Below are 12,919 nucleotides of genomic sequence, written 5' to 3'. Positions count from 1 at the left end.
ATTTCAGAATTTTTACTTTTGGCAAACTCAGTCATTTCATTTTCCTCATTTCAGACAAACAATCAATCAATCAAAGCTCCAACAGTCTGGGGATTTGGTGGGATTCTGCCTAAACTTTAAAGATCCTAAGGAAGGATTGCATTTTAGGTGAATGAGCACTGGATGTCAACAGGATGGGTGCTAGAGACTAGTATTACTTTGGCAGTGAACTTAACTATAGATGAAGTCAAATCAGAGGAAAAGTTCAAGAATTGTGTATCTAAAATAATCAGTAAGTAAGAACGTAAGGCTCTTAAAATGACAGTTGTAGCCACAGTGCCACACTCTGGAAGCAGAAACAGGTCTACATACATAGCAATTCCCAGGCCAGTGTGGGCTACAGAGTGAGACCATCTCTCCTCACCCCCAAAAAAGGAATAAGACAAAAGCTATCTTGTGTTTTGTTTTTTGAGATAGTGTTTCTCTGTAGCTTTGGAGCCTGTCCTGGAACTAGCTCTTGTAGACCAGGCTGGCCTTGAACTCTCAGAGTGCTGGGATTAAAGGCGTGCACCACCACCGCCCAGCTTGACAGAAGCTATCTTGAGGAACTAAAGGAACTAAAGAACCAGTTCTTAAGATAATCATTTACATATTTGAACTCTGTTTCAAACGGTTCTACATATTTTGTGCTGCGGGAAATCGCCTGCCCCCCCCCCCCAGCTTTGCATGTATGTGGACCTATGCACCTTACTCCCAGTTCCCTAGGCCGAGATTTTATTTGATCCCTTTGATAACACTGTTGAGGTTAGTCTTTGTTTTATCGATTAAACAAGTGAAGCTTAGAGATAAGCAGTCTTCTCACAGTTCCCCCGATAAGCAGTCTTCTCACAGTTCCCCCAGTCACCCTGTGGAGGAGCTGTGTCTGGGATGCAAGTCTTCCCGACCTATTGCTACCTTCCTGTGACACTGGAAGCATCTAGGATTTAATCTTGTTCATTTGTGTGTGGAGTAGAACCTAGCTCTGCCTGCATGCAGATTGAAAGTGTGCTGAGTATTTTACGTGGTGGCCTGTGTTGCCAGTGTCTTACAGCTTTAAAACTAAAAACTTAAACTTTTTTTCTTGAAGTCACAGTACATCAGTAAGCAAAATCCTTCATTAAAATCAGTATATTTTAGTAGTAGGTATTTGATTAAGAAAATGCCAACTTCTTAGCCATAATGGTGGGTTTTTTTAAAAAAAAATGTCATTTTACAGCTATTTATGGATAGAAAGATGAATATCTTGTCAAGAGAGACGTTGTGGAGCATGGTTTTGTGTCAGGAGAGATGTGTGGAGCATGGTTGTGTGTCAAGAGAGACGTTGTGGAGCATGGTTGTGGTCCAGTGGTAGAGTGACTTCGCAGCATCCAGGCCCCTGTGTCGACAGCCACACAGACACTTACTGGAAAGGAAGGAATTCTGAATATCAAAATTAACTCCTGGTTGCTAACTGTGGAGGCCACAGGTCCATAAGGACTAATTATGTTACTTTCTTTACTTTTGTATAGCTTTTTCCGCAAGTAATTGTGGGAGTTTTGTTGTTGTTGTTGTTTGGGTGTTTTGATTGTTTGCCTGCTTGTTTTCTGGAGACAAGTACTCATTCTGTAGCCCAGCCTATTCTTGATTGGACTGCCTAAAACTGAAACTTCCTTCTGTCTCCGCTGCCAGAGTACAAACATCTTGTCTCTGTTCTCCATCTTGTTGGCTCATGCTACAGACACTAACCAAGCACTGGGCTGTGCAGTGAAAACCTTAGAGACGTCAAACACATTAGGGGATATAGCCAAGATTTAAATTCTTCCAGCAGACTTTTATCTCCCTTCCCTGCTCCTCACCTCTTTTAAAGACAGGGTTTCATTGTTTCCTAGGCTGACCTAGAACTCTTGGACTCCGGCTCCCATCCTGCTTCAACTTCCTGAGTGACTGGGACTACAGGTGTGTGCCACTGTGCCTAGCTTGGCTTTTATTAATGACATGGAAGGTTCTAGATTAGTTCAATTCTGTAGCTTAAGTGCAAGTCTTTGTGACCTAGCTTGAGCATTAGTGTCCTTATTTCTGAGACAGAAGCTTCTAACGTAGCAGGGAGGGTAAATCGTGTTGCAGTTGGGACACTGCTTCTCTTCTTCACTATCAACCCCCAAATCTAACTTATGTGTATGAAGCCTAATGTCTCTGTGTTTTATCCCCTTCTTTGTTTTGTCCATTCATCTTTTCAGCCCCACCCCACAACATGGAGCCACAGGTCACTCTAAATGTGACTTTTAAAAATGAAACTCAAAGCTTTCTGGTTTCGGATCCAGAAAATACAACATGGGCTGATGTTGAAGCTATGGTGAGTACCACTTTGTTCTGGTTTTCACTGCTTTAAACACAGGTATTCTTTAGTGTGCCTATTTTAGAAATTTATCTTTAAGTTTGTCAACACTACCATTTCTGGACTTTTTGAAAATTTGCTTTTGACAGGGGTTCAGTGTTTTGTTTTTGTTTTTTTTTTTTTTCTTTGTTTTTCCAAGACAAGATTTCTCTATATAACAATTCTAGCTGTCCTGGAACTCGTTCTGTAGACCAGGCTGGCTTCGAACTCACAGAGATCCGCCTGTGTCTGTCTCCTGACTCCTGGGATTAAAGGTGTGTGCCACCACCGCCCAGCAGGGTTCAGTATTTGTATGGGCTATGTACCCGGATAAAGGGAAGAAACAACTATATTCCTTTAAACATATTTAAAATTATCTATTTCTTGAGAGGGAGCAAAAGTCAGGGGAAATTTCAGGAGTTGAGTCTACTCTTCTACTGTGTGGGTCCCAGGTATCAAACTCAGGTAAAATTATTTTGAAGTGAAATAGGATTTAGAACGATCCATACTTAGAAATGTCTGAGGGGTAAGTTAGTGTGTCCTCCACCCAGTAGTATGTAGGGGAATGTCGCTGGCTGGAGAGCAGATATATTGCTGCTGTTTGCTCACTGCCCAGGACAGGATTTGTGTTTTGCAAGACACAAATTGTTGCTTTATTGCTGGGTCAAAGGTTGCCTATCAGTGTTGGCAAAAAGCAAAGCAAAACCCCATGGGTGGTTTTTGCTCATAGTTTCTCCCATTTTGCTTTGCCCTTTGGACTCTTCTGGTTTCATTGGTTTGCATTAGTCAATGTTTTACTATTTGGGCACCTATGTTTAGTGTAACCCATTTGGTTACAAGCATGTCTTGACCTCATATCTTAAAAAGGAAGGAAATGTTAGAGGGACCTCCCAGTATGTTACAGTTAGTTTCCTGCCTTCCCCAGACTTCTCTCTACTATCCTAGGCAGATGGCTGTTGGGAAAGCAGTGAGATCTTTGAAAATGATCTGAGCGTCAGTTACCTTTCTTTGCCTAGTAGCTAGGTGAGTTGGCAGCTTGTGTTTTTCTTTTATTTTAAAATTTTAATTTACAATAGTGTAATACATGCCCATTATAAGAAATAAAAGAATCTTAATATGCAAGGAGATGATAATGTCTGTCCATAGAGCCCTACCCTGTGTCTGCTATCCACATCTCCTTTGTCTAACCAGAGATAACAGCCCTGAATACTTCCCCACATTTCCATGTTCTGTGTTCATGCAGGTATCATGCTAGGGTCACAGGAAACACTGTTCTGCAGCTTGCTTTTCTTGCCCAACAGTATATTGTAGCCATAGTTTTTAATCAGTAGACACAGAGCAAAACACGGTCTTCTTAAAGTGTGAGTCCACGGTGTTGCTAGTGTTGTTGAACACTATGGATGTGACCCTTAGTTACAGTGTGTGTGGGGTGGTATATGATTGTGTGCACATGGGCACATACGTGCAGTACACTTATGTGGAGGTCAAAGGACAACCACAAGTGGTCCTCACCTTCTTTCAAAAATGAAAAAGAAATGCTTACCATCCTAATCTGTCAGGTTGAATGCTTTTATGTATTTACTAGGTATTCCTATTTCCTCTTCTGTAAATTTTCTGCATGTTTACTTGTATTAATTAATGTTTGTTAAATTTTTTGTTAGCTCTCTCTGTGTATCTTTGGCTGTTTGGAACTCACTGTGTAGACCAGTCTGGCTTCAAACATTGAAGTCTGCTTGCCTCAGCTTCCCAGGTGCTGGGAGTAGAGACCTAAAGGTGTGCCCAACCATGCTGGGCCCTTGATATATATATATATTTGTTTATTTATTATGTATACAATATTCTGTCTGCATGTAACCATTACAGATGGTTGTGAGCCACCATGTGGTTGCTGGGAATTGAACTCAGGGCCTCTGGAAGAACAATCAGTGCTCTTAACCTCTGAGCCATCTCTCCAGCTCCAGGCCCTTGGATTATTAATCTTACTGTTTGCAAATATTACCCCCTTATCTGTTACTACTTGAGTTTGTAGTTGGTTTTTTTGTTTTTGTTTTTGTTTTTTATTTAAGTATAAGATTTTGGGAGGGGAATATACTTTGGTATTCACAAAGCTCTGCATTGCATCCCCAGCATCACAAAAAGAATAAAAATAAGGGGCAGGGAGAGGGCTCTGTGGGTTAAGCCCTTGACATGCAGGTGTGAGCACCAGCATTCAGATCCCCAGCACCCATATAAATGCCAGGTGTGTATTAGGGTCTGTGTGTAATCTGGAGCTTAGGGAGCCCATATAGCTCATCCTGGTAGCAAATTGGCTTAACTGGACTAGCCAAATTGGTGAGCTCTGGGTTCAGGAGATCTGTCTGTCTGCAAGGTGGTGATGCACAGGCTGATACCTGCAGGCTGTAAGAACTGTGGTCTTGGAAAGGTCCACACCCAACTACCACCCCCACAGCAAAAAGAAAAAAGGGAGAAAAAAAGAATGAAGTTATATACTGAGGTACACTGACCCATTTGTTTCCTTTGCAGGTAAAAGTTTCATTTGATCTGAGTACTATTCAGATAAAGTACCTGGATGAGGAAAATGAGGAGGTAAAATAACTGTGCCCCCCCCCCCCCCCCGTAAATAGAATAGGGATCTTATCAAGACGGATACAGTTGAAAAAGTTCAGGATAAGGTTTGTTTTAATGGTTCACACCTATATTTCCAGTACTTGGGGGACTAAGGCATGAGGATCCCAGAAACTTTAAGGCCAACCTGGACATTGAAACAAAGCACTATCTCAGAGAGCTGGAAGGGAAAAAAGACAAAAGGGTTCAGAATAATGTTATCTCATTTGCTCAGTAGTTTAAATATATTTGATAATCTCATACTTTATGAAGATTAGTGGCATCTGAGATGGAGCTGGGAAAGGAGAAAGCAACATAGAGAGTATCAGAGAGAGACCCTAAACTATAGCAAAGCTCTGACCTAGTGGACGATGATGGTGATGCTAACAGGGACGCTTCACTAAGTGGTTAATGCATCAGACTAGCAGTGCTGTGGGGGGAGACATTATCATCTCTGTTTACCATGAGGAAGCAGGGGCTCTGAGAGCTTAGGAATTTTGCAGAAGACACAAAGGCAATGAATGGAGTAGAGGCTTCAGACCCCAGGCTTTTAGCTCTACACTATGGTACCATTCAATGTCCCTAAGATAAAACAGAGCACGTTATTTAAAAAGTAGTGGAAATGCTGAACACCTGAGCTGGGGCTTGGATGTGAGACTGGCCCTCGCACGTGAGTGTCAGGCGATGAGACTCACACTTCACTGTTGCTGTTTTCTCTTCATAGGTGTCCATCAATAGTCAAGGTATGTTCCTGAGGAAAACCTGGTAAGCTTTGCCTAAGGTTTGCTTGCCATGGCAGTGTCTGTCTGCGGTCCAGAGCTGAGGAGGAGGAGGCTTTCAGGTTTAAGGGCATCTGGGCTACATAGTGACTGAGATCCATGTGCTCATTCGGGTGTTTCCATGTCAGCCGTGTTCTGCTTCAGCATACATTTTAGAATGGAATTTGGAATGCTGTAAATTGACATTGTAACCATGGGCATTAGTTTCATAGGAGATTTTTCTTTTTCTTCTTCTCTCTCTCTCCCTCTTTCTCTCTCTTCCCCCCCCCCCCCCTCTATCTTTGAGGTAGGGTCTCAGGAGGTAGCCCTGGCTGGCTTCAGACTCATCAGGTAGCCTAGGTTGACCTTGAACATATTCTGCCGCCTCCACCTCCTGAATACTGAGATTATTCCTCTACCTCCACTTCATGCAATACTAGGAGTCAGACTCAGGGCTTGGTGACTGCTAGGCAAGCGCTCTACCACCTGCATCCCCAGCCTCGTGGGATATTTATTGTATGCCTTTTTTTTTAATAGAAGATAGTACACTTGCGTGGATCATAATGACAGGTCTTACCCAACTTTGTATTTAAGATGCTAATCCTCTGAAAATAATATACATCTAGTTCGTCATAAACAATTCATTCTGCTAACATTGCATTTGTTCTGACCTGGCACATATGTAAATTTCAATGCATAACCAAACCATGCTCCCATGTTTATCATATGGTTGGTTATAGTTCATATCTTAGTACCTAAAACCATATTTGAACCAGGTAAGATGATAGATAGTCCAGGCACTCCCCTGAATCTTGTACATCACAAAGCCTAGGTAGAGGAGCTGGGTGAAAACCTTGTACTGAGACAGCTAGAGCAGCACAGAGGGACTTGAGATGCTTTGGAATAGCTCTCTTTGCATGGGTAAGTGCCACATTCACTTTTCCTGGGGAGATGCAAACAAATGTCCAGCCATACCACGTAGGCACCAGTAACAGATCAAAGCACAATCTCACCAAAGTCCAGCTTGGTTGCTAGACTTTGCTTGGTTGCTCTTGCAGAGCAGTGTTATGTATAAGAGTATGGGTGACCCCCAAACAACTACCCTATTGGGTTTGCAATCCCACTGCATCATGGAATCCCATTTTTAGCCCTCCTCTGGCTTCTGTAAATAGGCTGGCATTTCTCAAGACCACTTGCAGCTGGGGAAAGGAGTTGACATCTCAGGCAGGGGTCTCCTGACATCTTCATAGAATACCAATAGGCTCTGTTGGCAGAGCTTTGGCTGCCACTGTATTGTTATGCTCTGACATAGCTGTGGGGCAGAGGCCAAGAACGTTATGACCAGAGGGAAAAGCACCATACAACAGTAAGAACGGAGTTTGTCTAACAAAAAGGTAGTGACACCATAGTAAGAATTATAAGAATTTGAGGATTGGGTTTACTTTTTAAAAAATAAACTTTATATTTTTAAGATGTATAACACTGATACGAAATACATACAGAGATGGCTTTAAAAGGTTATTTCAATGAAAGAAATTAAAATATGTGTCATCTCACAATTGCCACCCCCATATCCTGCCTCTGCCACTTCAGGGTGACAGTAGCTGAAATCTATAGCAAAATTCCTAAATATAGTACACTAACTGTAGTCTTCATGTTGTATACTAGAACTGTAGGATTAGCTGTCTGTAGTCACAACACAAAGGATTGTGAGTTTGAAGTCAGCCTGGGCTACATAGCTAGACTCCCTACCCCCCACCCTAAACCTCCCCCAAAACAGCAAAAACTGTAGAACTGATGATACAATGGAATCCTTAGGACTGATAAAAATAAATAAGTCCCTTGTTTTTCTCTTTTATTACTTTAGAAGAATATGAAGAAGCACTTAAGGTAATGTTTACTTCATTTTATTTTCAAATAATTTTTAAAATATTTACTGAAACCTGAACTCCAATGAAAGTACTAAGAATAAATGGAATGACACCATTTTGTTAGGGACACTGGTAAGTAGGGCATGTGACTCAGCAGCAGGCAGCTCCGAATACAGTTCAAGTTGTTGTGTCACCTCGCCGCTGGTCTGGTGCCACCATCTTATCTAGAAAGAAGCCCTGGGTGTGGTGGTGCTCTTCTGTAATCCCAGCACTTAGGAGGCCGAGGTACCTGGACCACTGAGTTCAAAGAATACTTAAACTACACAGTAAGTTTGAGACTAGCCTTGGCTGTGTGGCAAAACTGTCTCAAAAACAAAGAAATGGCAGGAGGATTGTTTGAGCCTAGTTGAGGGATAACCTGGGCAACAGAGCAAAACCCTGCTTCAACCAAAATATTGCTGTGCACAGAAAAAATTTGGGTAGGTGTCTTTTGTTTTTGTTTTTGTTTTTTGGCAGTGCCAACTTAACTCAGGGGCCTCTGGTATGCACAGTTATGAGACAAAGGGGGCTAGAATTCTAGCCATTTGGTCCCTAATTCTTCTTAAACACTTATATACCTTCATGAAAGCCAAACTACTTCTTGAAGGAATTTCCAGAAGACGTGATTAGGAAAATGCTCCTTACAAAAATACAGCTACTTAAGCTGACTTCCTAAAGTACGGGGTTAGTGAGAGGTAAATGTTTAGCTATAGGGCACAGCTTTGTGGTTTCCATGATTAGTGCTAGTCTGGAAGTGATTTTTGTGTTTTAGAAAGTTGAGATTAAAGCTAATACCTTATAGAACAACCAATTAAAAGCCAGACCTTGTAGTATACACCTGTAATTGTAGTACCTAGGAGGTGAAACAGGAGGACCTTAAGCTGGACCTGCGAGGGCAACCCTGGACAGACCCCATGTCAAAACAGACAGAATTAAAGGATAACCTAGTTAGTGGGAAAACCTCACAATCTCACCTAGAAATTTCTTCAAATTTTAATGTAATAAAGCTATTTGTAGTTTTGTTTTGGTTTTTGTTGTTGTTGTTGTTGTTTTGGGTTTTTTTTTTTTTTTGGATACAATTTCTCTGTATAACAAACAGCACAAGGTGTCCTAGAACTCTGGCTCTGTGGGCCAGAGTGGGCTTGAACTCACAGAGATCTGCCTGTTTGCCTCCTGAGTGCTGGGATTTAAAGTTGTGCACCGCCACGCCCAGCTGTAGTTAATATTCTTGGCGAAAGGTTCTAGATAACGTGGAGGTTAACTATCTCTTTCCAAAGTGCTTGGAGGAGATATTTGTACATTCATAATGATACTATCTTAGGAATGGGTGCTAAGACTAAATTTGAATTGTATTTGTCTCATACTTTATAAGTAGTCTAAAGGTAATTTTATAGCATTCTTAGTATACAATGTTTTGATCACTATTGATCATAAAATGCCAGGTGCTAATTTTCCACTTGGGACATCATATTGTAGCCTCATTTTATAACACGCTCTTGTAACATACTTTCAGATGGCTAACATTAAGCAAGGAAACCAACTACAGATGCAAGTCCATGAAGGGTACAACGTGCATCATGTTGTAGATGAAGGATTCCCCCAAATTGTAGTAGAAAAACAAGCGACTGCCAGGACAGGGAAGAAGCCACTTGCACATTATTCTTCAGTGGTGAAAGTCCTGGGATCAGATAAAAAACCCACCGAGGAGCCTGCAGCACAGGTATGAAGAAGATGGCCTTTCTGTCCAACGAAATGTTATGTCTCATTGTCTCTTATATACCATTCAGATAATCATCAAAGATTTGGGCAGGGAGGCTGGGGAGATAGCCTTGAAAGCACAAGAACCTGAGTTTGATCCCTGGAGTCAGGTTTTAAAGAGGAGAGCAGGGCTGGAAAGATGGTTTACTGGGTAAAGAGGTGGTGTGCAAACATGGGTACATTAGTTCAAATCCCCCGAATTCATATGAAAGTCAGGCACAGTAGTGTCATGCCTCTAAACATGGTATATCTGTGATCTCAGTGCTCTATGGCAGGATGGACGTTCACAGGCTAACTTTACAGTGGTAAGCATCAAAGAAGAGACGAGACCTCTCACTCAAAGCCAAGGACCACACCCAGTGCTGTCCTCTGATTTCCACATGTGTGCCTGTGCTCCAAAGAGCCAGGGGTGGTACATACATGTAATCTCAGCACTTAAGAGGCAGAGACAGGAGGATCCTTGGGGCTTATAGGCCGGGCAGTTGGCTGTTTCCAGGCCACTGAGTGACTGCCTCAGAAAGAAAGAAAAGGTGAACAGTGCCTGAGAAATAACCCCCAAGGTTGTCCTCAGCCTCCACATGCATGCACAGTCTGCAGATCCACAAAAGATTGGGTATTATATCGACCATTTGGATCAAAATTTTGAAACTGACAACCCTGGTTTCCTTCCAGAGAAAGAGAAGAAACTAGAAAACACTTTCATATTGTAACTTTTTTTAAAGATTTATTTATGTATTAGTATGCAGTATTCTGTGTGTATGCCTGCACATCAGAAGAGATGGTTGTGTGTCAACCATGTGGTTGCTGATAATTGAACTCAGCACCCAGTGCTCTTAACCTCGGAGCCATCTCTCCAATGCCTCACACTGTAACTTTTGAAAAACTACATGCTTGTGACATTTGATAAAAGAAACCTGAGAAATAGCACATTTTGGAAGAATTACTTCTGAAAAGAAAAGTAGCTTCCACGGTCTTGGATTGTATTTTTCCACAGCCATGTCCACTTCCTCCTGGTGACACAGACCAGCCTCAAGACAAGCCCCCAGACTGGTTCACAAGCTACCTGGAGACGGTGAGTGTTCTCTCCAGCTTGGGTTTTAGCAGCACTGTTGGCCCAGGAAGAAAGCTGAACCCAGATTGCTGCAGCCTCTGCTGTAGGTGGTTGAGAGTGGCAGCTGATAATTTCCAGGCATCGAGTAGATGTGGTCAAGGAAGTTGTCGCCTTTGCCTGGGGCGTCATGAAAAGAGGCTGTCTAGTTCTAAGCATGTGGGAAGAGACAGATCTCTGCTTGAAAAGGGCACAGAAATAGTCATCCCAAGGAAGAGTCAGCTTAGCCGTGCAAGGAAGAGACCTGTAACATTTGTGTCATCCCCGGTAGCCATCAGGCATGTTCTTAAGTTACCCCAGAGACGGGGACATTTCAGGTTTGCTTTTCTCGTCGCACTTTTTCCAGTGCCTCAACTGGGTCCCCCTTCCCCCCCCCCCCCCCTTCTGCTCTGCATTGCAGTTCAGAGAACAAGTGGTTAAGGAAACGGTTGAGAAGCTTGAACAGAGGTTGCAGGAGAAGCTTGTCCTCCAGAAGTCACCCTTAGATTCCTCCCCCTCTGAAGTCTCAATTCCTGTTTCAGAGGAAACACTGTTTTTACCAGAGAACCAGTTCAGCTGGCATATTGCTTGCAGCCACTGCCAAAAAAGGATCATTGGTGTACGTTACCAGTGTAGGTAAGCGATTCCTGGGCAAGGACAGTGACCGCCTAGCATGCTGGGTACTGGAAGGGAAGCTGGATGTCTCTGTCTCTGAGCAGTAGGTGACGTGGCTTGGATTTGGAAGCACAAACTCCTCGTTTACCTGTTTTGTGGGCTTCCTTGGAAGTATTCTGAGTGCCGCTCATTTACACATTGGGATTAACAGAATCAGGCAAAATTAGATCACTAAGGAGACAACCCCACCCCTTGTTCAAAATGATCTTGTATATCCTTTCTGTGAACTATTTCATGAAAATAGGTATGATTAGAAGTTACTCTTCTCGTTTTACTAATGAGGAGCATAGGCTCCACATAACCAAGTTCCACCTAACTGGTAATGGAGCAAATATAAAGTCTCTACTTCAGGGACTTCCTACTGTAAGGTGTTTACTATGTTGTTCTTTTCACACAGCCTGTGCCCATCCTACAACATCTGTGAAGATTGTGAAGCTGGACCATATGCCCATGACAATAACCATGTCTTGCTAAAGTTGCGAAGACCTGTTATGATTTCCTCCGAGCCATTTTCCCACCTAAAGTATCCCACTCCTCGTCTGCCTGCCGCTCTTGAACAAGTCAGGTAAAGCCATATGCCTGAGGGTGCTCATCTGATTGATTGGCTTCTTGATTCTGCTGACACAGCATGCTGATGTTAAGAATATCTAATGTAGGCCATAGGCTAGGTGTGGTGGTGATGCATGCCTTTAATCCCAGCACTCAGAAGCCACAGAAACCCTGTCTTGAAAAAAAAAAATTATATGGTTTGGGCTGGAGAGGTGGCTTAGTGGTTAAGAGCACTAAGAGTACTTGACGCTTTTGCGGGGGACCCTGGGTTCAGTTCCCAGCACCCACACAGCATCTCACAACTGTCTATAATTCCAGTTCCAGGAAATCTGATGTCCATTTCTAGCCTCTGTGGGCATCAGGCACACATGTGGTACACATACATGCTAGCAGGCAAACACACCTACACATGAATTAAACAAATCTTTAAAAAAAAAAAAAAAAACTGAGATGCCCAGCATTCAGAACCATCCTGAGTTCTAAAGTGGACTAAGCTATGTAGTGAGACAGTGATGTCGTATAGTATCACAGAGTCACTAGCACTCTTCCTACTTTGCTCTTTTTGATTGATGCATAATAATGAAACAGTTGCCTGAAACTGAAGTGGAAATGATGATTATAAAAGAAATTGAGAAACTAGATGCTAGCCATTGATGGATTTACTTAGCTCCAGATAGCCTCAAAGTTTGTTTGTTTTTTAAGACAATTGTTCATTATCCCACAGGCTCCAGAAGCAGGTGGATAAGAACTTTGTGAAAGCAGAAAAGCAAAGGTTGCGTGCTGAGAAGAAACAGCGGAAAGCAGAGGTCAAGGAGCTTAAAAAGCAGCTTAAGCTCCACAGGAAGATTCATTTGTGGAATTCGATCCACGGATTCCAGAGTCCCAGGTCCCCTTTGGGCCGACCTGAGAGCTTGCTGCAGTCTCACGCCCTGATGTAAGTCCTGGACCAGCGCGGGAGTGTGGCTTGGGGTCAGCTCTCTACAACTGGAACTTCAGCATCTTTTGTCTTACCTGTCAAGTCTCTCTAGCGCTCACCCGATTCAAACTGCCATTGTCTGGTCCAAGCTGTTTCAGGAGTTATTTCTGACACTTGTTTTGATACCTTATTCTGAGAGCTAGAAATTAGTAAGACTCAGGATGGTGGTGATGCTTCAGACTTCTCTCAGAAGGGGGGTGACTCGGACTTGACTTTTCTGGAGGCAGTCTG

At 42.7% G+C, this 12,919-nt stretch overlaps 1 protein-coding gene across 3 annotated transcripts in view; it reads left to right on the top strand.

Moving 5' to 3' along the window:
* Positions 1-12,919, top strand: part of Nbr1 (NBR1 autophagy cargo receptor) — a 28,894-nt gene that overhangs the window by 1,064 nt on the left and 14,911 nt on the right. For all 3 annotated transcript variants that reach the window (XM_038324872.2, XM_038324871.2, XM_038324870.2), the window contains exons 2-11: positions 1,887-1,953; positions 2,235-2,350; positions 4,895-4,957; positions 5,700-5,718; positions 7,601-7,623; positions 9,157-9,363; positions 10,396-10,473; positions 10,910-11,124; positions 11,561-11,728; positions 12,437-12,646. In XM_038324872.2, coding sequence (XP_038180800.1) covers positions 2,249-2,350; positions 4,895-4,957; positions 5,700-5,718; positions 7,601-7,623; positions 9,157-9,363; positions 10,396-10,473; positions 10,910-11,124; positions 11,561-11,728; positions 12,437-12,646 — 1,085 coding nt within the window. In that variant the 5' untranslated portion in view covers positions 1,887-1,953; positions 2,235-2,248. The remainder of the gene's footprint in view (positions 1-1,886; positions 1,954-2,234; positions 2,351-4,894; positions 4,958-5,699; positions 5,719-7,600; positions 7,624-9,156; positions 9,364-10,395; positions 10,474-10,909; positions 11,125-11,560; positions 11,729-12,436; positions 12,647-12,919) is intronic.

This window comes from Arvicola amphibius, chromosome 4 (assembly GCF_903992535.2).
Source record: "Arvicola amphibius chromosome 4, mArvAmp1.2, whole genome shotgun sequence".
Taxonomy (NCBI): Eukaryota; Metazoa; Chordata; class Mammalia; order Rodentia; family Cricetidae; genus Arvicola; species Arvicola amphibius.
The sequence above is the reverse complement of the archived record's forward strand: the minus strand, read 5'-3'. Positions and strand labels throughout refer to the sequence as shown.